This window comes from Paramormyrops kingsleyae, chromosome 1 (assembly GCF_048594095.1).
Source record: "Paramormyrops kingsleyae isolate MSU_618 chromosome 1, PKINGS_0.4, whole genome shotgun sequence".
Lineage (NCBI taxonomy): Eukaryota > Metazoa > Chordata > Actinopteri > Osteoglossiformes > Mormyridae > Paramormyrops > Paramormyrops kingsleyae.
This window is the reverse complement of record NC_132797.1, coordinates 43,118,578-43,146,321: the sequence shown is the minus strand read 5'-3', so window position 1 is coordinate 43,146,321 and position 27,744 is coordinate 43,118,578. Positions and strand designations below refer to the sequence as shown.

At 41.6% G+C, this 27,744-nt stretch overlaps 2 protein-coding genes across 13 annotated transcripts; one reads left to right on the top strand and one right to left on the bottom strand.

Moving 5' to 3' along the window:
* On the bottom strand, positions 1–27,744 carry LOC140577561 (G2/M phase-specific E3 ubiquitin-protein ligase-like). 4 transcript variants are annotated; one of them, XM_072715978.1, is made up of 15 exons: positions 23,488–23,556; positions 23,301–23,344; positions 21,709–21,811; positions 21,332–21,372; positions 20,908–20,992; positions 20,690–20,780; positions 20,426–20,514; positions 20,211–20,338; positions 20,076–20,127; positions 19,823–19,920; positions 19,565–19,701; positions 19,409–19,474; positions 19,222–19,268; positions 18,988–19,136; positions 17,958–18,623 (listed from the first exon to the last, which is right to left on the bottom strand). In XM_072715978.1, exons 3-15 carry the CDS (start codon positions 21,777–21,779, stop codon positions 18,310–18,312), a joined length of 1,368 nt encoding a protein of 455 aa, XP_072572079.1. In that variant the 5' UTR covers positions 21,780–21,811; positions 23,301–23,344; positions 23,488–23,556; the 3' UTR covers positions 17,958–18,309. The 4 variants fall into 4 exon arrangements, with proteins under 4 accessions (XP_072572072.1, XP_072572064.1, XP_072572088.1 ...); XM_072715971.1 differs by lacking the exons at positions 17,958–18,623; positions 18,988–19,136; positions 19,222–19,268; ... (8 more) ...; positions 21,332–21,372; positions 21,709–21,811 and adding exons at positions 1–567; positions 1,308–1,522; positions 1,751–1,923; ... (4 more) ...; positions 24,148–24,278; positions 24,406–27,744 and having other exon boundaries at positions 23,488–23,561; XM_072715963.1 differs by lacking the exons at positions 17,958–18,623; positions 18,988–19,136; positions 19,222–19,268; ... (8 more) ...; positions 21,332–21,372; positions 21,709–21,811 and adding exons at positions 1–567; positions 1,308–1,522; positions 1,751–1,923; ... (4 more) ...; positions 24,148–24,278; positions 24,406–27,743 and having other exon boundaries at positions 23,488–23,567.
* Positions 12,363–17,910, top strand: LOC140592536 (uncharacterized). Of its 9 annotated transcripts, XM_072716003.1 has the most exons (13): positions 12,363–12,761; positions 12,998–13,049; positions 13,417–13,479; positions 13,671–13,703; positions 13,810–13,919; positions 14,030–14,330; positions 14,423–14,458; positions 14,575–14,622; positions 14,771–14,814; positions 15,411–15,603; positions 15,724–15,856; positions 16,670–16,777; positions 17,193–17,910. In XM_072716003.1, the coding sequence occupies exons 1-10, from the start codon at positions 12,663–12,665 to the stop codon at positions 15,447–15,449; spliced, it is 825 nt and encodes a 274-aa protein (XP_072572104.1). In that variant the 5' UTR covers positions 12,363–12,662; the 3' UTR covers positions 15,450–15,603; positions 15,724–15,856; positions 16,670–16,777; positions 17,193–17,910. The 9 variants fall into 9 exon arrangements, with proteins under 9 accessions (XP_072572104.1, XP_072572113.1, XP_072572125.1 ...); XM_072716012.1 differs by lacking the exon at positions 13,417–13,479; XM_072716024.1 differs by having other exon boundaries at positions 14,030–14,307; positions 14,575–14,814.

Here is a 27,744-nt window from a genome sequence, read left to right as displayed (position 1 = left end):
TCAGTTTAGAGAACAACTTTATTTGCTCACTGCATATGTCATCAGTGTTTTACTGAACATCAATGATTGAAACTGTGTATAACAAATAAGTTTTGTGCAAAGAACATGCCATACATTTCTGTACTAAAAACCTATATTGTTTCTCAAATCTCACAATTGATTATATATTAGTATAATCAAAACTATTGTGGCTTTAAATGTTTAACTATAACAAAGGTATAACATAAAATGCCTGCATTTCAAAAGAGGAAAGAACAAATTGGCACATTTGCATTTCAATAAAACTTAACTCTGACCTAAACCCTGTTATATCAGCCAAAGATGTTTAGCTTTAAGGAAGCCCAAACCCAGGGGAGTTTTGCATGCCATAATCCATGGCTTCTTGAAAGTCTTCATACCTGGATAAAATTGGAATTTTTATTGTATTTGTACATACATTTGCCATGGGAAAGCGTGCACTCTTCTGAAAAACTAACTGTGGCTGTGGCTGTATTGCTGCAGGAGGAACTTCCTTCAGCCCAGTTCCAAACATAAGGACATCTTCCAAAGAAGGACTTGCCTCTTTTTCTGGTGGAACAAAATAAAAATGTTAGACATTATGGTTTTCTTTCTTTCTTTTTTTTAATAAATTGTAGCCATTCTTTCTTTCTTTGGCATCGTCTTTGCCTTCAAATGTTGCTACATTCAAATTACTGTAGTCATCACCTAGCAGCTATAATGCTTTGGGGGCAGCCGTGGCTTAATGGTTAGAGACTTGTAACTCAAAGGTTGCTGGTTTGAGTCTCAGGTCCGGCAGGGATTGTAGGTGGGGGAAGTGAATCTACAGTGCTTTCTCCACCCTCAATACCATGGTTGAGGCGAGTCCCTTGAGCAAGGCACCGAACTCCCAACTGCTCCCTGGGCGTCGCAGCGATAGCAATATGACTGCCCAGTCCTCCGGGTGTATGTTCACAACTGTGTGTGTGCACTTGGATGGGTTAAATGCAGAGCACAAATTCCAAGTATGTGTCACCACACTTGACCACACATCCCTTCCTTTCCTTTCCTCCTTTCCTTTCCTTGAGCACAGTGGTTATTTATTATTTGTAGTATGGAGGTGGTTTGTCATTTCTTCTAAACCACATGTACCAAAATGGAACCCTGTTTAAATTCTTATGGACCGCACAGTATGCAATCGTGGATTAATCCCTTTGTTTATAATGCTCATTTAAGGTTCCTTGAACTGATGAAAAATTCTACTTTTTATCTCACTATTTGCTGCTGTGATAATTTGGCACATTTCTTATGATTTTAACCATAGATAATACCTTCCAGGTAGAGCAGATAATCTCGCCAGTAGCTCAGTACTCTGGCCTCCTCCTGACGGTTGGTGCTACCAGGCTGACTGAACTGCACATGGAAGATGTTCTCCACAGCATCAGCTGTCAGCTTGGTCTCAGTGTAGCACATGAATGAGAAGAAGAGTGAAGGATGCTGTTCCAAGGCATTGACAAAATCAAGTGTTGCCAATCCCTCTTTGAACCTACAAAAAGTGCCATGTCAAAAAGTTACTACAAGGGGGTTATGTGAACAACTATCAACAGATTTTCCATTTTGACAAGAAATGAGGTGACACTACTTCAGCCACAATATTTAGCCTTTATTAGTATAAAAAACTATTGATATTATTAAAGTAACCATGACAAAATACAAAATAACTATTTAACATTGTATTAAAAGTTTTGTTCACAGAAGAAGTAGAATATTATACCTTTGGATGGAAACATGGTTTCGGTAGATGAAATACCACTGAATGTAATCATCTACTACTTTCTTCTTGTCCTCCAGAGTCTTCATGAATCGATAGCAGCCTGCTGTCTGAAGCATGCTGGAGTATTTTTCTGTCAGTTCCTGGAGTTTACTCAGTGATGTAGCATTCTTTATCTGGGGGGGGGGGGGGGGGTAATATAATCATTATCATTATTATTAGTTAACAGGCCACATTACATTTTTACACATTAGTAAGGCTTGGACTATTCATAACTTGTTTTAAAAATGGTTTGTTATGACACAATATAATATAATATAAATATAAAGGAATATGGGATTATTTGAAGAGTAATGTCACTTTCAAAAGAATTAAATACTGTGCCTCATTTCTATACGGTACATATTTAGACATATGTTGCATATTCATCATTTATGGTCTACCTTCCAGTACCTGTGCACATGGAATAAAGGCTTTTTTTGGCATAGCATATTTAATTGACCTTGGTATTGTCAAACATGCTATTTGTAGAGCAATTAAGACATCAATCCTATGGACAGTTTTGTGTCAGTTGATGAAAGTCATTACTTGAAATTGTTTGTAATCCCAGCCTAACAAATTACCTCAAGAAGGCCCCTTTTGACCTCATCATCAGGTATGTCCTCAATTGGGGCCTCAAGTGTTTTTACTTTACCAATTAGGTAAAGGAAGAGGTTTGGGGAAAGACAACGAGGCCCTGGACCGCCATGGACAATGGACACGGCAATCATTCTTCCAATGTGGAAATACTCATTGTCTTCTGCAGCTAAAAATGCCAATATTCCAATGTTAGGACACACTGATTTATAACATTGGAAAAACAATCACAAAAAGTATTACCTTTACTATCAAATGAGAGGTATTTGGCATTGTCTTTGCCTTCAAATACTCTCCTTGTTTTGATGCTGTCCATCAACAGAGTCAGAAATTCTCGAGTAGGCCCCCCGCTGTCCAAAGCCTCTTCCGTCAGCCCAGCATCATCTGTGAATTTCACCATCATGCTGCAGGTGGGATCAAATGAGGATCGCCTGAAACCTCTGAAGCCACCATCCCAGACATTCGCCCGGTTAATGTTAAATCTGCTACATGATGTTTTGTTAAGATTATGTGCCAGATTTGACACTATGTCTGCAGCTGTCAGCCCATCATGTCCATCACTGTAAAATAAAAATAATAATTAAAAAAACAGTCCACAAACAGAAAGTAAATATTAACAGTACTACTTCTTATTATTGTGGGTTATTTAAACTGTGTTTTTTTAGGTTTTTAGTATTTTAGGGCCCTTTAAAATGAGTAAGCTATACAATACTGCTAAAAAATAATAAGCATCATTTGGCCATGACAACTTTAGTAATAGATTTTGAGTCCTCCCACAAAATCACATTCTTTTGGTCAAGTAGTATTTGTCATATGACACTACCTGTCTTTCTCTGGCAGTTTCTCTACTTCCTCAAGATCTGAAGAACTGCTGTCAATGGTGATAGGGGCAAAGATATGGGTATATGCACTGTGGAAGGGAAGTACAAGAACAACAATAACACAGTTAATCCAGAAAGTATTCTGAAACAGATGTTTTGTTATTTTTGCTGTAGTCTAGTACTTTAGTCCAATAGTTTTATTTAAAATCCAGTGGAAAATTATGTCTTATGACTGACCTGTAGAAGTCATTTGACTTGATTTCACCCACTGTAGTGGCCGTCTGTTTGGCAATTTCTGCACTCTCGGCATGTAGCACCAACACCACCACACAACACAATAAGAAATTAGAATAATAATCACAGAAATACCCAGAAAATAAACAAATTCTGGTGTATTATGTGTAGGAATTAATAGCTCAAATAAATTTTAATATTCTCCACCAATATGTTTGAATTAATTAAAGTTTAATTAATTATTATTTAATGCTGATTATTAATCAATTGTTATGCCGAATGGTCGGCTCCTCCAAACTCAATTGCGGTATCCCTGTGAGTCTGTTAATGTGAGACCTAAATGGGATTCACTAATTACCAGTATCGCTTAGTAACCTGGGTTAGAAGGCTCGTCCAGCGAGCTGCATCACCAGGTAATGTACACGATTGGTAGCGAAGCTCCCCTCACGGCCAATGAGAGAGAGAATCGCGATGTTTCAGGCGAGTTTGAGGTTCAGAGCGTGTAGCAAGATCGCACAATGGCAGGAACTTACTATGAGACACACAATGACGGAGGCTAAAGTTGTGTAAAAGACATGCATTTATTCCTAGCTAACACTACAACTAACATAAGACAGACATTACACCTAACACAAACAAAAAACACGAAATAACGGAATAAAACAAACAATGTAATTATGAAAATGCAATGACCGGATTTAAATGAGTAACCTTAAATGGGAAAAACTGTTCTGCAAAGCAAGCACAGTTTGTGGAACACGACCCTAAAGTCTTATAGCAGGTTAACAGAACAGCTTAAGTTGTTAGAATGAAAGGAAGTTGGTTTACTTGGTTGAAGAGTGGGGGGGGGGGGGGGGGGGTCTTGGCAGTTGATGGCAGAGCTGCTGAGCTGATGGCACTCAGGAAGGCGCGGCGTTTGGAGCAGTGGAGTGGAGTCCCTCTAGATTCTCTCTCCTGGTGAAGCTTTGTCTTGGGTGCTGTTCTCTGTTCAGCTGGGCCTTCACCGGAGGGCTTCTTGTGGGTTTCTCTTCTCCCGGGCTGATGTTCTCCTTCGGGCGGATGGTTTTCTCTGCGCCGGCTGGCGGTTGTTCTGCTCTGCTGCTGGTTGTTCTCTGCTCCCCTTTGTTCTGAGGTGCTAGATTTTTATGGTCTAAAGTTCATGAATAGGGATGACCAGGAATTCGACTCCTGGCCCAATGGCTGGCCATCCATTTGGCGGGCTTTCGGAAGGGGGTCTGTATCAGTCCTTTTGAGATTTATGGCCCGCCTGATTCTACCTTTACTGATGATTTTCATTAAGCTGTTATAACTTTTGATACATCCACTTTTATGGTAATCACTGACCAGATTTGGAATCAGGGGTGATTAACAATCAGTTTGATACCAAACATGCCATACCAGCTTCACAGGTACATACCTCATACCATCTGCATTAATTGATTAAACAATTAATTATTGTATCTATGTGACTGATTCATATCAGTATAGGATACAGGGGTTTTGGGTTGCACCTCAACAGATGTTACACTTTGTGCGGATATTACATCGAATATTCCTATTACAAACAGCACATCTTATCCATAGATAGGCGTGGCCGTTAGTTTGTGGTAATATCAATATAAGTTGCACATCTGGAAACAACATATTTTGTTTGGTGTGGCTTGTGCCAATTCATCTTCTCCAGAATGGATAAGATACACCTTAATTCAGTTCTTTTAACATAGCATGGTAGAAACAAAGAAACTTGGTGACTGTCCACCAAGATCAGATAAGGACCACAAAGGAATGTTGGAAGAGAAGGGGGGGGGTTTTAACACAGAAGACTCTCTAAAAGTTAGGACACATACAAACATAACGTATCTGTATATTGAGACTAGTAGTCGTGAGTAAATCAATATACAGGGTATACAAAAGCCAAACTTAAATGAAACTTCCTTTAGGGTGTTTGTCTGTTGGGTGAGTGAAATGTAAGGCAGAGTGTATGTGGAGGGGGTTGGGTGCCAAGTCGAGGGACCCCTGTCCGTGAAGTCCACTCTGCTTGTCTGTAGGTCCCTAAATCTTTGGGCAATAAAAGTTGGAGTGCTAGCCTCCCTGGTTATCTGTGTGTGTGTGTTTGTGTGTGTAACCCCCCTTTGGTGCCTCTCGTACCAGGCTCGGCCTTGTCTCAGGCCACCTGGAATTTAAGCCCTGTGATATGTGCATGTGTGATCCTACATATCCCCCCTTTCGGCTGATGATGGCATTGCCATCATTCAGGCGACGGAAGTTGAAACAGGATCACCACCATGCAACGAGGCATTGTTGACATCCCATTGTTTGGCACTCTGGGTGGCACAGTGACAGGATGGACAGGGAGGAGGCGCAGGGGCTGGCGCCTGGCTTCTGGGACCGCGAGGAGTGGTGAATCCTATGTCGAACAGGGTGCCAACGGCTGCTGCAGCTCCCAGCAGGGTGCTCAGGAGCCTCTTGGGCCGTCGATTGGACTCAGCTTGGGTCACGGTCGTTGGGTTACTGCTCCAACCTGTGGGTAGTGTCAGCGGCAGCATGATGCAGGGCATCCTGAGTCCATCTGACACCTGTCCCACTAGTTTGGGGTCTCTCGTGCAGGTAATGGGCTCGGTTGACATCGTCAGACGAATACTCTTTCTGTGTGGGTACAACAGTTGGTAGTCACGAGACCGGGCTGTCCCCTGACGATGGTGCTAGGCGGAGGCCCAGGGAACGCCGTGTCAGACTGGAGCCTCAGCCTCCTAGCCAGAGTAACGCTAGTAGCGGGGGCAGCATCATCCTAGTAATAGGGGGTAGAAAATAAAGACCAGATTAGGATTGAGGGGGTGAGTCGAGACTCTGAATGTTGTGCACACCGGTGCAAAAGGAACAGGAGAAAGAAATAGTGGGCAACAATTCTCGGCCAGAGAACAATTGCAAAGAAACAAACAGGACAAAGAAAATTGCAAAACCGGATCCTCTTCAGTAATTTCCCGGGCACGCGTGAGCCACCCCAGGTCCTTACCAAAAACAACAACCAAAATAAAATGAAAAGCTATCAAAAGAAAGAAACAGATAAGTACGGCAAAAACTGAAAAGGTCACCCAGATATCAGTAGTCAGGCCCACCACCTTAATCTACCCTATCTGTGACCATCTTTCCTCCCCTTTCTCTTTGGTCTTTCTCCTTGGGAGTCTGGGGAGATTTCAGACTGAAAAGATGTCTTTCTTTTGGTTGGAATGTGGTTTATTCCAAGCTGCTGGCTTCGTCTTGAGAAGACTGGTTGGTGGGTGTTTCAGGCTTTCTCTGGGCTTGGTGTTTCTTGATTTGATTCCGATGAACCCACTTGAGGCATGTTTCGTGGGTGCCTTTGTTGGTTCGGATTCGGTAAGCCACAGGTGACAGTTTGTCCATGATCTCATGTGGTCCTGACCAGCGTGGTAGAAGCTTCCTGGAAAGTCTTTGTGCTGAGTTTGGTTGCACAAACCTATAGTACCAGATTTTGTCTCCCACTTGGACTTCATCTTGTGAGGTTTTCTGGTCATAGTAGGTTTTCCTGCCCTCTGCGGTTCTTTGCAGGTTTTGTTGGGCGAATGCAAAGGAAGCTCTCAAATGCTGGTGCAGGCTGTCCAGATATTGTTGTGTGGTGTAGGCTGTGATGAGATTGTTGTCACCAGGTTGGTAGAGTAGGTGGAGAGGGAGTGTCATTTGTCGTCCTGTCGTCAGTTCGAAGGGGGACACTCCTGTGGACTTGTGGGGTGTGGCTCTGATTGCCATGAGCACCAGAGGCAATTTCACATCCCAATCTTTCTGATTGGATGCCACATATTTCTTGAGCATACCGACGACGGTTCGGTTGGTCCGTTCTACTTGGCCGGATGCCATAGGATGGTGGCTGATGTGGAACTGGGCTTTGATCCCCAACAGTTTCCAAATGTCCTGCATCACTTCGGCTGTGAAGTGGGTGCCTCGGTCTGAGTTGACTTTCAGTGGGAGGCCAAACCTGGAGAACACATGGTTCGTGAGCAGATATGCCGTTGTCCGGGCTGTGTCGTTGGGTGCCGGGAGGCATTCTACCCACTTAGTGAACTGACAGGTGACTGTGAGGAAGTATTTGTTTCCGCGAGCTGATCTCGTCAGGGGTCCTACCCAGTCAATCTGTAGATCTGACCATGGGAAATTGATACCCCATCGCTGCAGAGGTGCCTTGTAGGTTGTTTTGGCATTGTGGTGTCCTGCACAGGGTGCGTCGTGGGCGTACAGTAGCATGACCCCCCTTTGTGCCTGAGGGACCACGAGCTGTGGTGAAGTGTGGGCATCAGGGACACCAAGAGGTACGCCCTCGGCAAAATGAAGAAAAGGTAAAGCCATGATCAGGTGATGGATGTCAGGAAGGGATGCCTGATCAGTTGTGGAGATCGAGTTAGCAGAGAGGTCGCGGAGGTGATCACAGACCTTGCCGAGCACAGCATCAGTGGGCTGGAGGGAGACGATGTCAGAGTTGGAGACCTGAAGGGAAAGTTCCAGAAGTGAGGCCTCTGGCATCGAGGTAGGTGCTCGGCTGTGGCTGCAGGTGACGACCTGGACAGCATGGGTGGGTGGGAGGGGACAGTCACCATGCAGTGCTCCTGCTTTAGCGAGTGCGTCCGTGTGGTCATCGTATGTCTTGTCCAGTCCTAGGAGTCTGGAATGACAGCTGACCTTCTTCCAATAGATCTGCGTGTTTCGTGCGGTAATCAGAGCATCGCACGTATGCAGGAGGTCTTTGTGTTTGACCGGCTTGTTCCCTGATGTCTTGAAGCCATTTCGTGTCCAGTGAGGGAGATGGCACATGAAGCTGAGACGTGCATAGCTGAAGTCTTTGCAGATCAGCAGGTCCTTTACTTCACGTTCGGAGGCCATCTCCAGGGTGATTAAGATTGCTGCCAGCTCTGCGTACTGTGACGTGTGAGGACCAAGCTTGAGCTGTTGTGGTGGGACAGGGTCGTCATTGAGCCACAGAATGCCAGCTCCAGCTTTCAGGGTCCCCTGATGTTTGAATGAGCACCCATCTACATAAATGGTGATCATGTCTTGACAGACATTTTCATCAAAGTAGTGGTGTTGCGACGGTTCCATTGGTGTGGGCGTGTCCACAATGTTGGGTGCTGCTGGTCCCTCCTGAATATAGCTGTGGCAGCTGGGTGACTGTACTGCATCAGGCTGGGCAGTTATGGCATGGATTGTCAGGTGTTAGTCGTCAGCAAGCTCCACGTGACATACAGTCTCTTTTGTCACTGGTGACTCTTCTACCTCCATGGTCATGACCACATCTGTGACTTCCGTGCCTTGGGGCCACATGCATTTCCCGATCTTGGGGCAGAAAGATCCCGGGGTAGGGTCCAGCCTGCACAGGAAGGAGTCATGATGCTGGTATGGGTCTCTTGCGTCAAGACACTGATCTCCAGCTGTGCTCTCTCCATGGTGTGGAGTGAGGTCCGAGGAGACAGCCAAGGTTTGACATTCCCATGTGGCTGTGTCAGGTGTCCACAGTGGCAGCGGTTCTCTAACTTGAGCCCAAATTTTCTGACGTTGGAAGTCTAACAATGGCTCGAACCGGTTCAGCAAATCTTTCCCAATGAGAAATGGAATGGACTCAAGTTGGGAAATGTATACAGGGTGCATTACATTCATGGGGCCGATGGACAAATTGAGGGGGATCATGTGATCCATCCTGGTGCCCACTGGTGAATATGCCTGCACGTCCAAAGAGCATTTCCTCGGCTGGAGGGTTTTGTTCTTCTGGGCGGCTAGGTGCTGCACCTGGTAGAAGTGACTGGCTGACATGAGGGTAATGTCTGCTGCAGTGTCGATGAGGGCCTCGAGGGTGAGAACATCTTCCAGGGTGATGGAGAGGTAGAATTTCTTGGCTACCCCCCTTTCCATCAGGTCACCCAGAAGCTGTGGCACCGGGGCCTGGCCAGGAATTGGTGAGGCGTCGCCACAGTCGGATTGGTGCTCTGAGTCAAGGCACACAACCAGGACAGTGCTGCCGGGCACCGGCGGGGGCTCATCCCCTTGATCAAGCTCTGTGTTGGTGACGGCAACATCAGGTGCTCTTACTGGGCATGAGTCAGTAGCACTTTCTAATTGAGGTGGGACTTCTTCAGTTGTTCCAATATGTCTGGTAGGGAAGGCCGATGACTGTTGAGTGTCATTTGGGGCTGACCTCTGAGGGAGTTTGTAGGCATTGTCTGGTGTGGGTTCAGGTGAGGGTTGTGGGGTCCTGCGTGATTTGTGCTTCCGTCCTAGTCATTTTGGATCTTTCTTCTGAAAGTCCTCTTGACCCTTGAGGGGATGCTGAGTAAAGAAATCACGCAGCAACTGTAGTAGATTAGACTCCTCTTCTTCCTTGGTTCGTCCAGGCCTCGAGTCTGGATCGTAACCTCTCCTTCTGTCTTGCCAATTCTGTGGTGGATTCCGTCGGGAACTTGGGGGAGAGCTTAGCTTAGGAAACTGGTTTCCCTGTCGGTCTCTCCACTTGTTCCATGGCTCCATTGGTCTTAGCTTACCCTTGTTAAGATAGCGCCGTGTCTCCCACCAGTCTGGCTGAGTCTTTGACTGCTGTGGGGGCGCACCAGGGTAACGCTCACTGTGGCTTGCTGCTCTCCAACCTCGGTCATGGATTGGTGGTTGATGAGGAGGGTGGCCACCTTCCAACGCTAGGTTGGGATCTGTAGTGCTAAGGTTCAGCACTGCCGGAGCCTTGGTTGCCTTCTCAGCTGCTGTTCTTTGTTTGTGGTACGCCTTGATCGCCAGGTCTCGCAGTTGTTGACTTGTCATGGTGCGGGGACAAGCCATGAGCCCCAGGTAGTGGTTAATGGTTGGGTGGAGGTTCCGAAGGAAGAGAGCCTTGAAGTTCGCATCTTCTTCCATGTCTGGCTCATTTCTGGACCCAAAATATGCCCGACGAAGGCGATTGTAGTAGGCTTGGGGAGCTTCTTGTCTGCTCTGTTTAACATCGAAGGCGACGGCGATACCTTGTTCTGACTCAGGATCAGCAAACTCCCGAGTCAGTGCTTCGTGTAGCAGCGTGGCGTCGGCTTTGATTCGACTAGGTTGTCGATCCAAGAAGCTGCGGACTTCCAGGCTAGATGTGATCCTGATGAGGTAGACTCTGTCCTCATTGGTCACATTGTCCAGTCTTTGGAGGTGGAAGTCAATGTCTTGGAGGTAGGCATGAATGTCGTGGCCTCCTCTGGGATTCGGGGTAAACGTGTTGATATTCCGAGCTACTTTATCAAGCTCCTTTGTGGTAGCACGGTGCTGGTGTAACGTTCGCTTTGGTAGGCCTGTTCCATCTGTGGTGTCTTCTCTGAGAGAGACCTTCTGGGTTCTTGGTTCCTCAAGGTCTGGTGATGGGCAGGGAGTTACCTTGTCCCGATGAAAGATCCCCGTGTGCCTTGGGAGCGACCGCACTGTTAGAGATGACGTCGGTCCCATCGCTGATTCGTAGGATGTTCCAAATTCTGACTTCACCTCATATGCTTGCTTCAGTCCCCGTCTCAGCTGGTCAATCTCTTCTGCGTCAGCCCAATGTTTCGTTCTGGCCTCGGTGAGCTGTTCTTGGGAACTGATCAGTTGGTGATTCAGCTTGTGCAGGCATCTCTGTGCCTCGTCCAGATGGTTTTCCAGGGCCTGGATCCGACCATCCTTTTTCTTGAGCTCCGCGTGGGCTCTGTCCAGCAGGGTGTCGGCCTGGTCCAGTCTGGCTTTGAGGTTTTCTCTGGTGGCTCTGGCTTGCTGTTTTTGCTGGTCAGCTTCAGCTCTGAGCTCTTCCAGGGCATGTTGAAGCTTTTTGCTGGTGTGAGGCATCTCGCCTTCTTCCGTCTCCTCCTCCTCATGGGGTGGAGAGCTTCTCTTTTGGAGTTCTTGCTCCAGATTCCCAATGTGATGCTGGGCCTGGGCGGCATCTCTCTGTGCATCTGCCAGTAGTCGTTGGGCGTTTTCCTCCTGCTGTTGGAGTGCTTGCACCCTTTGCTGGAGACGGGACGTTCCCTCTTCATTCATCTTCAGCCTGGCTAGTAGTTTGTGTGCGAGGGAGCCGAGTATTTTGGTTAGCTCTTTACTCCCGCATTTCTGAGTGGGTGGCATGTCCATAAGTTCGGCAATGTCGTCCTCAATTTGGTCAGCTTCTTTGGACCATGTGAGATTGACATGACCAGGCGGCAAGTTGGGAGTCACATCTTCAGGCCAGATACCAAAATCTTTCCACTGGTCCAGTGGGCCTTCCATGTGGATCATTGTGACTCGGTCAACAGGAGGGTGGCCGCAGAAATCTGTTACTCAGGCTGGGGGTTGCCTAGGTGGGAGGCCTAACACCTAAATCTGGGCGAACAAATTAAACCAACAAAATAAAATAAAGTAGAACTGGGGCCTGTCAATGGGTAACTGGAAGGGTGTAGTGAACCACGGGAATAGTTACCCACGACAAAATAAACAAACCAAAATTGTTCCCTGGGAGAAGTTGTTGCAAGTTAGAACAGTGTGAGTTACTCTAGGGCCTGAGAGATGCCCTAGTGAGGGGGAAAGGATAAAGCCTTATCCTGGAAATTGCAGATCTGTGGCTACTGACAGTGTCAGAAGACCACAGGAGAAGTTGGGAACAGGAAATGAGAAATAACAGCTTCAAACCAATGGGACTGCATTCAAACGTAGCTTGCTGTTGCAGATCAGATTACCCCTGGGTTGGGCTCTGTTGTACAACTCCGCTTTGACCAGAAGGGGGACCACTAGCAGGTTCTGCTTTATTTGTCCCTATATGAGGTGTTGCGGTGTTAAGCTAGTCATGCAGTTAGAGATGTTTGAACGCTGTCAGGTGTCCCTCCTGAGTAGGGCACGTCCCACAAGCTCAATCCCAGCCAAGCAGGCCCAAGTCCAGCTCCCACTCCCCCGTACGGTGTCCATTTTAGGACATCCTCAGGTCTTATGAAAAAATCCGTCAGACTTCAGACAAAACGGCATCAGACATCGGACTCAGACAAAACGGACTCGGGTGTCAGGAAAAAAACCGTCAGACTTCAGACAAAACGGCATCAGAACAAACGGACTCAGACAAAACGGACTCGGGTGTCAGGAAAAAAACCGTCAGACTTCAGACAAAACGGCATCAGAACAAACGGACTCAGACAAAACGGACTCGGACAAAACGGCATCAGAAAAAACTTTCTAAATTTTTTTTTCGACCTCAAAGCCTAATGAAACGTCATCAAGCTACGACAGCGGATGGAGGGGGTAGTCGTTTACGTCATCAGCCTGAGACCACACCAATCCAGGGCATGCGTCCGGACACTGCTGTAAGTTTTTGCCGTTCTTTTTCTGTCTCATTGTTACTTCTGCCACTGTTTATATATTTATTGATATGGTTGCATTTGAAATACACATTCCGGAAACGCATTAAGAGAGTTAGCTTTTTATTATATTTCAAAATTGTAATATTTGGATGTTGTTATTTTGTGGACCGAATCCGTGCTAGCTAGCTTAAGAAGTGGTAATGATGTTAAGTTTAATTGACAATTCGTATATTTGTCAGGTTATGGACAAAGTAAAGGCTTATGAAGAGCTTAAAAAAGACCTCGAAAACGGTAACGACAATTATTATGCCTAATCTTGGCACATTCGTGCTATCGACGTAAACTGCCTCATAAGGCTAACAGGATGTTCTGGGCTAATTTAAATTTGATAATTAAGCATCGATATCTAGTTGACTGTACAGATTACCACTTGAGTAAGAATGGCAGTCTTCATGTTTACAGTTGCAAATGCTTTTTTCAGAAAAGTCGAGCCGTCATGCTATAATAAACAGGTTTCACTAACGTTAATTTGTGTGTGTGTGTCTGTTTGTGCGTGTCTGTGTTTAGATTATCAAAGGTAAATCAGATGTAAGACCTCGTGACTACTGCTTAGTACTATATTATTTTCACTCCTTACCTCTTAAAATTTTATTTGAAGGTGAGCTTACTCAAAAAGGCTTTGATGTCAATGTGAAAAAATTATTGACAGCAGACAAAACAGGTAGGCTTTTCTAGTGATAGTTGTTGCACAGCATGTAAAATATTTTGACTCCTAATTTAATGATCTGGTTAGTATTTAGTGTCAGACAAGCAAATGTATTACCTTGAGACAACACATTTTCACAAGTTTACTGTAGAGACGTCTGTGGCAGTAGTAGGATTCTACAAAGCACTGTCCCATTTATATTGCAGATGACTCCAGCTCGAGTGCCAATGCATTTATCAGTAAGGAAAGCCCAAATTATTCCCATTTGTGAGTTCTACTATTGTTACTGTGAGAAGTAGTCACTTTGCATAGGTTTCAGGCACGATATATATATATGCATTACAGGTGCAGCACAGGCTTTTGGAAAAGCCAAAAAGCTACTGCAGCCTCAAATAAAGAAAAAGCAATTTCCACTGAGTGAAAAACGTTTGGACCGTGGGAAATCGTTATTGAAGGTTTGTGAACAGTAAGCACATCACTGATGTATGTGTATGAATATCTGTTGTATACAAATCTTTTCAAGAACATTAGTTTCTTATTGTGTTTCTTTCCCCTTTTTTACTAGATAAGACTGGCTCCTATGGAGTGGAAGCCAAGAACTCTCAAAAAGGCTGGACGGTATCAGAAAATAATATTGGAAGAAACTCCACCTCGCATCATTCTGCAAGGCCACGAAACCTATGAGGAATTGGTGACCATAGGCAAAACACGTTTCTGGCCAGAGGATGTTGAGGGGAGCGATTTTACCCTTTGTCAATCTGATGGGTCCAGGTGGAGTAAGGAGGACTTCCACAAAGAATACAAGACTGTGTCCGACATTACACATCCATGGAAAAGAACACTGTATGTTGGAAGAAGAGAATTGGGTAATTAGTAGAAGGGCACTAAGGGTACGATTACCTTTACTATCTATTTTGTTGAATTAATTTTGTATTAAAAAAATGTGCTTTTTCTGCAGATGTTATGTGTTTGGACGATCAGAGTTGCACCTCAGGTATGTATGTCTACATAGATCAAATGATTTATTTATTTTGTATTTGGCCATGTGATTGAATGTCCAACCGTAATGTACGTTTGGAATTTGTGATGTAATATATATCTTATTTGCAGATGAACCACCTGAAACATCTGAAACACCTGAAATTGTAGTGGATGATGGTGAAAGTGGCACTTTTGAGAACCTTTATGTCTGCCTGCACTAAATTAATCAAATTTTCTATGTCAAATTGTCTAACCTAAATTCACTTGTGCACTATGAAATTGCTGATGCATGGTTATAATATCTAATATATGTCTAATTTTATAGATGAATTCCCTGAAAATCACATGGATCAGATTGTTGTGGAGCAGGTAAAACCTTGATTTAATTTGATCTTGAACTGGCAGAATGTAAAACAGTATGAAAATTCTGGCCAAATGTGTTTATAGGATTTCCACTCAGAGACATCCATCTCAGCTGAATATGAGACAGGGAGAGTGAGAAAGGAAAGCCAGTACAAGATGCAGGTGGATGAAAATATAGGGTCATCTGCAGGTTCAGGCATTGCTGTTAGCCAAGGGGTGTTACCATGTGCAGCTATAGGTGCAAAGAGATCTGTGAAAAGAGGTGCAGAGCTATCTGAAGTTTCTGAAAACACTGGAGATTTGATCGTTTTCCCTGAATCATCCAGTACACCTCCCAGTGTACCACCATGTAAGCAATCTTTTCTCGCGAATCTCCCATTAGAAAATATCAAATAATATAAAAAAATAGATAAAAAATATAAGTAAATAATGATAATATTAAAATAAAATAATCGAAGAAAGAATAAAGGTTTTCATACTTCTGAAGTGGGGACTCATGCTCCTGGAGATGGTTTTTCATCGTTAAGATATGACTGGTCTAAGATAACAAGAACTATTGAAACATGTAACAGCAGCTGATAATTTGTGATTCTTTCCCCAAGTGCATCCTCCACGTGTTCCATATATGGATGAGGCTTTAATTACATATAAAGAAGAAAACCTACTTGGAGAAGGAACATTTGGCAAGGTGTATAGAGGTTCTTTCCATGGAACTCCTGCAGCAGTTAAGAGAATCATGTGTGGCCTAGAAGGAACGGAGGACCATGACATCCATCATGAGATAAATGTGTCCCTGTAAGAACTTAATGACATTGCTTTCTTGTTATTTCATTGTGCAAATTTTTTTTTAAATATTTATTAAAGTTGTAAAATAATGTGACAGTACATTGTGCTCTTTGTTTGCTTTTTTATTAGGAGACTGTCTCACCCCAACATTGTCAGACTCATGGCAGTAGCCCGCACTAAGTCCTGCTTTTTGTTGGCTGCTGAATACATTCATGGGGCAACCCTGGAACAAGTGCTTCATACTGACAGCTGTTTTGTGAAGGTACCATTTCTAATGCTTTCTTGTATGTGCAATAAAACATCTTAGGTGTAGGCAGTTTCAGAAAAATGTTTTATTGCAAGTGCACTATTCACAAAAAGTTAGAGATATTTGGCTTTGGATTAAATTTCAGAATGCACCTAAAATGTACTATAACTTTTATGAGTGAACATAATTTGAATTTCTCTAAACTTTTGAATGCACATTTCCAACTCTTCAGTTTTTTAGTGCTTATTGCGTGACATGCTGTTCTCTAACAAGGTGAATCACTGCCAACAAGTGTCTGATCCACCAAAAAATGTTTTGATTCAATGAGAATTTGTATTAAAATATTTAAATTGATTGAGATGACAATATGACCATTGCATGCTTCTACTTATATGTCCTACTTTTATATGTCACTGTAGCATAAATTTCACCTAAATGTTGAATTTATCTAACTTTTTGTGAGTAGTGTATTTGTTTCAATTACTAGAATTTAATGTTTTATACTTGTTAGCAGTTGTTAACTATTGTAATGTGCACTTAGTCTTTTTTTTTTATAAAGTCCCATAGTAAGGTGCTTTGTCTGCAGCAGAAGTATAGTGGAAGTGTCATTGAAGTGCTGTCATGCCAGTGAATTGGACTTCTGCCTATCTCTTCTTCTGGCTTTGGATGATTTAGAAGAAAAAGTTCTTGTCAATTTGTGTACTATCCTAATGGTAGACATGCTGGACATATTTGCGAGGTTGGCACATTGGCCCCAGGATGTATTGTTTAATACTTTACATATGTCTTTAACTAACACATACGATACTTAACATATTTTCTTGTTAGCTGGAAGGGGATGATGCCAGTTTCATATCTCTGGACCTATCAATGGCTATAGAGTATATCCACGCACAAAGGATCATTCATCAAGATATAAAGCCAGCAAATGTCATGGTAAGCTGTTTATCTTGTGTTAGGTTCTGCACAATTAGCAACCAACCTCTGAGCTCAAAACAAACCACGCACACACTAGTGAATCTTTTACTTGCTGCAAGGAAAGATACAATCTGTATGACAATCTGTACAAATAATGTTATTAACTGTCATTAATGAATGAATTGTGAGGTAAGACTAGACAAGCTCTTGTAGTGAACTATGCTGTTTAGTTGTGGGCTGGATCCCTGTGAGCTGTATGGGATGCACCCTCTTAGGATAATTCCTGCAACCATTGGCAAGTATGGGTGCTAAAAACTATATATAATATTTATATGAATTATGTGCTTTGTCTTTTGCAAGTAGAGAGTTTTGACCAATGATATAATCTGAGATTTTGGACAAGTAGAGAGCTTTCCATTTTAATACCTTACAGGTTCACCACCCATCCAAGAAGGCAGTCCTGACAGACTGGGGCCTGGCAAACATTAGAGATACTGTGATGCTTCGTCAAGGCAGTAGGTTCACTACACAGGCTGTAGGGCCAATTGGTGGCACATATCTTTACATGGCTCCAGAATGCATTTTAATGTTTGAGGAGGCATCTGTCCAGACAGATATGTGGTCCCTGGGAGCCACATATCTGGAGCTCCTGACAGGGTCCGTTCCATGGGTGATCAAGAAACAACGAGAGCTGGCTACACTAATGGCTGCCAAAGCACCACCACATGCACTTGCACATCTCAGTGACAGGCACAGTTTTCTTGGTGGCTTGGTGAACTATGACCCCTCGTCAAGGCCTACTGCATCTGAGGTTGTGAAGTTCCTCAAGTCAGAACTTGATCTTGCTGGCCGATATGGCTATAAGTGGTAATTTCTCAACCAATTGATTTTCAAGAATGTTACTCCAGTGTTAATGTTAAATGTTTCTGCTTTAGATTGAAAGGTGTGCACTAAGCACTTATGTTATAGGTTATCAAACCTGAAACATTTTGAATAGCCTTTGAACCTTTCAAAATTTTGGTTGTTTTCTCATCTACATTCACTTCTAAACCAATGTCAGGCAGTAAAAATATGTAAGTTATGACATGGAAAAAAAGGGTTTTTAAAATCTCTGAAAACTGAAAATCGTGAAATAAAAATTTTGGCAAACATTTATATAAATTGCTTTCATATTTTTTTTTTGGTCACTAGAACCATTTATTGACAACCCTCTATCCATTTTATTACAGAAATCTGTATAGTTATAGTTTTGTGTAGTTATGTGTGATAATGTTACTCTCTGATACAAACTGTTGTTAAACGCCAGGCAGAGACAATGTAGACTTGTTGAACATCCAAACCAGGCAAAGCTAACAGAAAGCAGAGTAAGGGTACAGGCAGAAGTCAGTTACAGCAGGCAAATAAATCAAGATTATAGTCCAGGGTAAAAGACAAAGTCCTCACGTATGGTCCTATTTCCACAGCGCTCAGTGTCCCAGAGGCAGATCGTCACTCTGAACCACTACACATGTGCAGCAAGTCAGTTTTTGAGGGAAACATTTCTGTAATAATTAGATAGTGCTGTGTTGACAACCCTCCATCCTTTCCCTTAACAGAAATTTGTATATGTTATTTGCCTCTGCAAATGTAGAGGGTGTTGGAATTGTATTTATGTTCATGGCAGAGGTGACTTCTTGGATCAACATAAGGTATGCAGCAAGACAACCATCTGTTGTGCTTGGAAAATGACTGTTTTCTAAAATGGTTTGGCACATGTCTCTGAACTCCTGGTTTGCCACCAGTAATGGTTCTTCTTTCTCACTGATGAGTTCTTCAGCATAGTCTAAGAGGTCTGTGTCGACTGGGTGCAGCAAATCGGTGTATCCTGTAGTTGGGGGAGACAGAAAAGAACATTTTACCCACAAAATGATAAAAGAAATCCACTAATCACAAAAATGTTCCAGAACATGAATATAAAGCAATACCTAATGACCTATAGTGTTTTAAGGTACAATTCTAAAAATGTAGTTATGTTTTAGGATGGTTTACAGATTTAGCAGCATGAACTTAACCATAAGCTTGTCAGAATTCAAATAAAAAAAAAATGATATTTAGAAAAACATTACCATTTCCTGTAAGGTGACAATTTAAAGCAATGGTGTTGTAATGATAGTGGAAAATGATATTTTCTCATATTCCATTATAAGTAGGCAAAATAAGGTAATCAACCTGTGTTGCAAATGACTAACCAGGAGGTGGTGAGGTGTACAGAAGGTCTGGTTTCCCAAATGGACCTGGGGCATTGCGCTGTTTGCGGATGTCATGGGTGTTCCACAGTATTTGCTCAATTTTCAAATCTTCTTGAAGCAGTGGAAAGTGTGTGTACTGCAAGCAATTGCTATGGAGAAACAAAGAGTCTGAACATTGAGTTTGGTGCTTCAACTTTTACTAATCAATTTTCATGTTAAAGGACACTGACTTACATGTGTACCGGGTTGTCTAGTTCAAGGATGCCAGACTCCATCATGGCCTAAGCATGTGATTTTGAAAAAAGAAAAGTTTTAAATGTCAGCATTACATCAGTGAACAAGTTTGAAATGTTTAATTAATGTCAATTGGAAGTTATTATTTATCAGTATGTTTGTATTGGTAAATCATTTGCTTTGATACCTCAAATGTTATCAGCCATTTCTTGAGCCATGTTCGCTTTAAAATGCTATTGAAGCATTCAGCCCTCTAAACAACAACAACAATAGACATAACAATATTATTTTGAATGCCATTACTGCTCTTGTAGGAAGATTTGTGTAAAACTTGACAACGTACCTGGTTGTGCACTGATGTCCCCATCCTAAAGCATTGTTGTGCCTGATTCCCCTGCTCTCTCATATGGAATGCCATCTGCATTTGACCAACAACAAAGTTCTCCTGTCCTCTGTCACCTCGAATCAATCGAGGACAGCCTGAGGACACAAAATATAAATAGTTGGTTATTACAACATCAAAGAAATTTTATTCTCAGCAACATGTAACCTCTCTCTCGACCTATTTATCCCAACCAAGTACATATGGTACAGTGCATACCACCCTGTTCTTGAACAGCATCATAGAAATATCTTGCCACAAATCTTTGCTTGCGGTTTGAAGTGCCCACCTTCAGCCAAAGAACCTTCCTAGAAAATCTGAAAAGACAAAGATGGAAAAGGTGCAAATGGCCACACAAAATAGTAGGACCAAATTATGTTTTTGCCTCACGTTAAGTAAAAGTTTATCAAGTAACATTACATTAATGAATTGACATCTTGAAACTGTGAAATATATAATACAATATACTTACCCATCAATACCTAGATGTATCCACATACCAAAGAACTTCAGTTTGTCATTACCTATATGGAACAATAAATATGAGTATTACTAAAGTTAAAATCTAAGGAATTAATCACTTAAATTAAAAAGATTAAATGGGTACCATCAATGTGCCAGGTGTCATTGGGGCCATGGCTGATGTAATTCCTACGCTGGATTTTCTTCTTACCAGGAGATCTTCTCTGAAGACCACTTGCATCCAGCTCCCTCATTATTTCAGCAACATCATCTCTACGTTAACAAGTTGTTACAAATAAAACTCTAAAGTAAAATGAGATTATATAATGAGAATACAAACAACATAGCATAGAAACCAACCTGTAGCAAGGCTGCACTCCTCTGACATCTCTAACACGTTTTAGCATTGCTCGAATTCCCTGTTCAGGTGACCAGTGTCTCAGCTCACTCTGGGAAGCAACACATTACATAATTATTAAACAATATGAATTATCTTAAGGACAAATGTTGCATATACAACTTGAGCAACTAAAAAGTATTTGATATTTCTGCAAATAGCCTGCAGCACAGATTCCAGAAAAACTATATCTTTGTTGTATTGCTAATAACTGTTTTAAAGCTTACCTCCACAGCTTTGCGGATTTCAGTGACAGGTCGCTGGGGGCATCTCCGCTTCAACCCCAAACGTTCCAAAATTCTTCTCAAGTGTCTTTCACTGTTATGCCACAAACCAACCACAACATAGACTTTTTTTTATCAAAAGACACTACATCCTGTCCAGTCTCAGAGATGTGTCATATCAATGCTGATACAGCAACACACTTTTCTAAATGTAGGCTTACCTAACTTGATGTCCTTGTGAGCCCAAGACACAGCTAATTTCCCTTTGTTTAAATCCCTGGTTGAATAACAACATTATCATTGCATCTACAAAATTGTTAAGTGTGACAACCACCTTTCTATTACCACCTCTACCAGCCAAACATGTTATGGAATTTAAATCTAATTACACCCAAAATTCAAAATTAGAAATAATCACCACATAAGTAAGACAAATGTATTTTATTTCAACATTTTTTCAAAAGGCTACTTTTCTTCTCAATAATTTAGTGGACTAGTAACTTTACATCATATAATAATAATATATACAGGTAGTGACAGTAGGATTTTTCAGCACTCTTTCCACCTCTGCTATCAGACTACTAGATTTTACACTGTGATAACAGCTTCAAACAAAGCCAGTGTCAAACTGCCATAGTTGGATACTCCTTTCGCATTCCTTGCCAGATGACATCTTGAACAAATGTCTGGAAAAGAAATAAATCTAAGCAAAATAGTAGCGAACAACAATAGTTCTACATTTTTATATTAAATGTATTATGCAGCAATTTATAGCAATCCAGAACTGGCAGGCTTCTCTACAATATATCATTTGGAATTGATCAGACTATAACTTTAGAACTACTTGTCAATTAAGTTATAAAAGTATTATAATTAAAAAAAAATCCCTCATTCATAGCATATTCAAAAGGCCTATAATGCCTTTTTCTTACTATTTATCATAACGTGTATTGAAAAATCTAACCAAAACTCAACAGTGGCAGAAGTAACAATGAGACAGAAAAAGAACGGCAAAAACTTACAGCAGTGTCCGGACGCATGCCCTGGATTGGTGTGGTCTCAGGCTGATGACGTAAACGACTACCCCCTCCATCCGCTGTCGTAGCTTGATGACGTTTCATTAGGCTTTGAGGTCGAAAAAAAAATTTAGAAAGTTTTTTCTGATGCCGTTTTGTCCGAGTCCGTTTTGTCTGAGTCCGTTTGTTCTGATGCCGTTTTGTCTGAAGTCTGACGGTTTTTTTCCTGACACCCGAGTCCGTTTTGTCTGAGTCCGTTTGTTCTGATGCCGTTTTGTCTGAAGTCTGACGGTTTTTTTCCTGACACCCGAGTCCGTTTTGTCTGAGTCCGATGTCTGATGCCGTTTTGTCTGAAGTCTGACGGATTTTTTCATAAGACCTGAGGATGTCCTAAAATGGACACCGTACCCCCGATCCCCAGCAATGTCAACTTGGAAGGGGGTCTGTATCAGTCCTTTTGAGATTTATGGCTTTGATATGATGATTTTCATTAAGCTGTTATAACTTTTGATACATCCACTTTTATGGTAATCACTGACCAGATTTGGAATCAGGGGTGATTAACAATCAGTTTGATACCAAACATGCCATACCAGCTTCACAGGTACATACCTCATACCATCTGCATTAATTGATTAAACAATTAATTATTGTATCTATGTGACTGATTCATATCAGTATAGGATACAGGGGTTTTGGGTTGCACCTCAACAGATGTTACACTTTGTGCGGATATTACATCGAATATTCCTATTACAAACAGCACATCTTATCCATAGATAGGCGTGGCCGTTAGTTTGTGGTAATATCAATATAAGTTGCACATCTGGAAACAACATATTTTGTTTGGTGTGGCTTGTGCCAATTCATCTTCTCCAGAATGGATAAGATACACCTTAATTCAGTTCTTTTAACATAGCATGGTAGAAACAAAGAAACTTGGTGACTGTCCACCAAGATCAGATAAGGACCACAAAGGAATGTTGGAAGAGAAGGGGGGGGTTTTTAACACAGAAGACTCTCTAAAAGTTAGGACACATACAAACATAACGTATCTGTATATTGAGACTAGTAGTCGTGAGTAAATCAATATACAGGGTATACAAAAGCCAAACTTAAATGAAACTTCCTTTAGGGTGTTTGTCTGTTGGGTGAGTGAAATGTAAGGCAGAGTGTATGTGGAGGGGGTTGGGTGCCAAGTCGAGGGACCCCTGTCCGTGAAGTCCACTCTGCTTGTCTGTAGGTCCCTAAATCTTTGGGCAATAAAAGTTGGAGTGCTAGCCTCCCTGGTTATCTGTGTGTGTGTGTTTGTGTGTGTAACCCCCCTTTGGTGCCTCTCGTACCAGGCTCGGCCTTGTCTCAGGCCACCTGGAATTTAAGCCCTGTGATATGTGCATGTGTGATCCTACATATGTTATAGAATATGACATACTTGCCCATTAGATGACTGGGATGCTGATGGCGCAGATGTTGTATAGAAATTGTCACTGTGTTATAAATAACATAAATGGCTTTCTATATAGCAGTTTTAAAAATGAATGCATACTGACATTCATCTGGCACAGAGACAAAAAAATATCAGCAGAAATTTAACTTACCCATGTCTACGCTCTGGTGTACTGCTTTCAGGACTTGACCAAAGCTGTCAAGTGTAAACATAAAACCCTAAAGTCATTCAAAGTATGAGTATATGCTTTTCTATTTCTACTGGTTGAAATTTATTGCATTATAGCTGTACTGTAAACATGGAAATGCTGAACACCTCAATTCCTGAGAGGCACCTACCACTGTGTCAGAAAGAGGTGACATATTGGGTTGTGCCCTAATAACGACTTCATCTTCTTCTGAAACTGAATCATCTTGACCTCACAAAAAGATTTTATGATCAATCTCTATTTCCAATTACATGTCCAGTATCATTAAATATGTAGGCTGTAACTAGTTGGAATCCCACAAAGCACTTAAAGTACTCATAAGAACAAGTACTGAGTTTTTAGTTTAAATGTACATAAAATATATATTAAAAAAATACTATTTCAATACTCACTCTTTGACAACAGATCCTCAAGGGTACAAATGTACAGTGTGATCCTCTGATAGGCCTTTCCAATGGCCTCTTTGTATTTTCCAATAGTAAAAGGTGTGTCGGTCCCAGGGATATTTTTTATTTGAGAGCCATCTGGATAAAGCAAGACATATTCTCCATCTTCCATATCTTGATTGAAATCTTTTTGTTTTTTCAAAGCTGCTGCTAAAAGTTGCTCAGATGACCACTGGGGGTCAACATGTACAGGTAGGTTTTTTCCTCTCATGGGCCTCAAGCCATTCTTGGTCTTGTTCATGATCCCAACAGAAATCTAGATCATCGTTTAGATAAGATGGAACACAAATGATAATACTGTTCTGTCTGACAACTTCATTAACTTCAACAAATATTAAGCTTACCTTTACTGGTTTATCTGATATCTTTTTATTTTTTGAAAATGTTTTTCTTTCAGTTTCTTTTAGTTCTCTGTATTTCATAAATTGAAGAACAGCAGAAGCTGACTTCCCTGGAACGGCACATGCATCAGTCACTGAAACACAAACACAAACACACACACACACACACACACACACAATCAAAATCAAAACCAGAGAGAAAAAGATGATCTAATTGTATAATTTATAATCTGATGGACAAAACAGATAAGAGAATATTACCTCTGGGCACAGCCTGGCACGACACCTTGTCCTCACCTGCAGGTTTAGGGGCATTCTCCAGGACAAAACTAACATTTTGCCCACATGAACTACAAAATTTGTATAAAGTTGGCCACTGAAAGCCACAGAATGGACAATACATTTTGATCTGAAAAAACAAAAACAAAAAAAACAAAAAATAACAATGTTACCGATTTCAGCATGCTTTATTTGTATTCCGTTGTTCTTTATTATTAAGGGTCTGAATAAATTGTAAAATATATTTTTTTCTATCAATCTGTAATGAATTGTGACCTGATTTTAACCATTAATGAAGCTCTGCATAATTTTGTCATGAACTTTGAACGTTACATTTATTTGCATATATTTATTTAGATATTTATTGGCAATTAAGTTAATAACGTTCCACAGTTATGTGTGTGATTCGTCAGATTAGTCTAATAATGTCCAATAGACCAATTAATGGTATGATCGGGATGTTAAAATAAACAAAAAAAAAACCCACCTTTCAGTTCACGGACAAAACCTCCGCTCTGTCCAAAAGCCACTGAACAAATAGTCAGCTGAGCTCCCAGATGGGTTCGTCACTTTTTGAGGTCCCCCTGAAACATTTCCGTTGTGGTCCCTGCTATTTGCAGCGCGTTTTTTGTGTTTGCAGCGCTTTTTTGTGTTTGCAGCGCTTTTTTTGTGTTTGCATCGCGTTTTTTGTGTTTGCAGCGCGTTTTTTGTGTTTGCATCGCTTTTTTTGTGTTTGCAGCGCTTTTTTTGTGTTTGCATCGCGTTTTTTGTGTTTGCAGCGCGTTTCCGTATTTGCAGTGCCTGTGTTGTCAAACTGATGGAGACATTTTCTTAATTTGTTGTGGTTTTTTTTATGTTTGCATGTGTTTTCTTGGAGTTGCAGCGCGTTGAGCTCTCTCGGCCACCGTACTTAGAGATAGGGTGAGGAGCTCGGTCATTCGGGAGGGACTCAGAGTACAGCCGCTACTCCTCCATGATTATACTCTGTGATTGTCTGTTGTAGTTTATATACAATTAAGTTGAAAGATTTAAAATTATTTTATCTCCTATTGTGTTATCTGATCTTAAAACTGCTATGGTAGTGCCTATTTGGGGAAATTGTTCAGGAATCATTTCAGTAATCATAATTTTATCATAGTCATAATTTTAATACACCTAATAAGGCAATCGCAATTGCGCTGCATGAAATTCAAACACTTTATTTTATTGTAACATTTTGTTTTTGTTGGAGGATTGTCTTTTTTTACTTCCATGCCTGATGGGAGAATTGACTCCTTAGTTAACTACCTCATTCAGATCTCATTTTACTGTAAGTATAGCCTTGCTATGATATGAAAATATCTGCTCAAGGCAGAAAGACCCACTGTACAGGTGTACCCAGCATTGCAAGGACAATTTATTAAAATATTCTCTGTGACAGTGACAGATAGAATAGGTTTCTGTGTGCCTCGTGGAATCACCAAGGTCCCCTATGATGCCAGAGAAGGCTCCTGACAGCTGGACACAAGGTGGTAACTGAATTCATTCTAAAATTCTACTGCATTGAGCAAATTTGGTATTAGCTTTGTTTAAGGTCCACTGAATTGTAAAGTGACTGTCTCATTCACACTGATCTTCCAGTCTCCAAGCTGTTTTACTGCCTTAATTGCTTTTACTGCCTTAATTGTTTATCAGTTATATGTTTCAGATTTAGAAACACATTAAGGCATTTATATCACTAGAGAGATAATAAAAAGGTAAAGTAAATAAATAAATCATCAGCTTATTCAACTACATGAGTGACCGGTGTGTGAATGTGCCATGCAATGGGTTGAACATGAAGCCATTCTGTCCCAGTTTTGGTCTAACATGTTCAATTGCATGTGTTGTCTGAAGGATAACAATCTCAATAAATAATACTTATTTAAAGTATGCTTATATTACCGTACAGTGAAAAATGTGTTTCTTGTGGAATCACTAAAATACTGAAGCTGATTCATTACCCTGTTATGAGCTTCCTTTCTTTCGTGGTGCTCCAAAATTTCTTTTGCAGTTATAAGCTGTCCGCGTTCATTCAGCATCTCAGCCATGAGCATTAATGGAAGTGTAAACTGAAAGGTAACATGTTTGCCTTCATGTTGGGGTTGCAGATCAGAGCCCACCTGCCAGTCAACACAGTTTAGTTGCACTGGAACAAGCGTGATTACTTTTGAGTGCAAAACCGAATACTGCATATCCTCCTGAGACCCCACCCATTCATTTATGTCCATTGTAGTGGACATTTTATTTTTGCATCTATCTTTTCACTCATGTGAGGAAACGGATTTATGCCTGTTGTACACTAAAGAGGACATGCTGTGAAATTAAAAATAAATTTGAAAAAATCTAAATTGTAAGTTGTCTTATTTCCCCCAAAGACAAATAACCTAAAATCGAAGGACACTTTCTGCCTCGGGTCTCAGGAGGATATGATTTTGCTGAGAAACAAGGCTGTGTGAAAAAGAAAAAATGTGCTGCTTTCTCTGAGAAATATCATACCAGCTTCTGATCTCAGGGTCACTGTTATGTCCCTGGTTCTGGTTTGGGCAGATTTTTGGGACGTAAACATAGGGTCAGGATGGATAACTGGGGAGGCTGCAGATGTGCTGGCTGGATAAAATATAAAACGTAACAGTCACATGTACATCTCATGCCTAAGGGACACGTCATTGCATGTCATTGCATGTATTGAATTAATTCACCTTGATTTCAAGGTTACGTTATTTGACTGAAAGATGGGGCTGGTGTTCAACAAAAATGTTCAGCTTGACTATTCACAATAAAAAAAACAATATATAAAAAGCAGAAAGGGTGTCGATGCTGAATAAACACTGTGTATATGCAATAATTTACTGTAGTGATAAATGATGAACAGCTGCGTTTATTTTATTCCTTTCAACAGCGCAACTGCATTTCCGCAGTAAACGCCGCAATGGCTCTTGGAATCGGCAAAACAAATACACTCACCTAAAGGATTATTAGGAACACCATACTAATACGGTGTTTGACCCCCTTTCGCCTTCAGAACTGCCTTAATTCTACGTGGCATTGATTCAACAAGGTGCTGAAAGCATTCTTTAGAAATGTTGGCCCATATTGATAGGATAGCATCTTGCAGTTGATGGAGATTTGTGGGATGCACATCCAGGGCACGAAGCTCCCGTTCCACCACATCCCAAAGATGCTCTATTGGGTTGAGATCTGGTGACTGTGGGGGCCATTTTAGTACAGTGAACTCATTGTCATGTTCAAGAAACCAATTTGAAATGATTCGAGCTTTGTGACATGGTGCATTATCCTGCT

What these genes read in the sequence shown, in the direction of transcription:
- LOC140592536 (XM_072716000.1), top strand. Translation starts at nt 14,965, where the DNA reads ATGCAGGTGGATGAAAATATAGGGTCATCTGCAGGTTCAGGCATTGCT. An exon ending in ACCTCCCAGTGTACCACCAT is followed by an intron (nt 15,158 to 15,410) that starts GTAAGCAATCTT and finishes TCTTTCCCCAAG; the next exon opens with TGCATCCTCCACGTGTTCCA. An exon ending in CATGAGATAAATGTGTCCCT is followed by an intron (nt 15,604 to 15,723) that starts GTAAGAACTTAA and finishes CTTTTTTATTAG; the next exon opens with GAGACTGTCTCACCCCAACA.
- LOC140577561 (XM_072715963.1), bottom strand. Translation starts at nt 24,547, where the DNA reads ATGTATTGTCCATTCTGTGGCTTTCAGTGGCCAACTTTATACAAATTT. An exon ending in GTGCCAGGCTGTGCCCAGAG is followed by an intron (nt 24,279 to 24,405) that starts GTAATATTCTCT and finishes TTTGTGTTTCAG; the next exon opens with TGACTGATGCATGTGCCGTT. An exon ending in TTATCTGCTCTACCTGGAAG is followed by an intron (nt 568 to 1,307) that starts GTATTATCTATG and finishes TTGTTCCACCAG; the next exon opens with AAAAAGAGGCAAGTCCTTCT.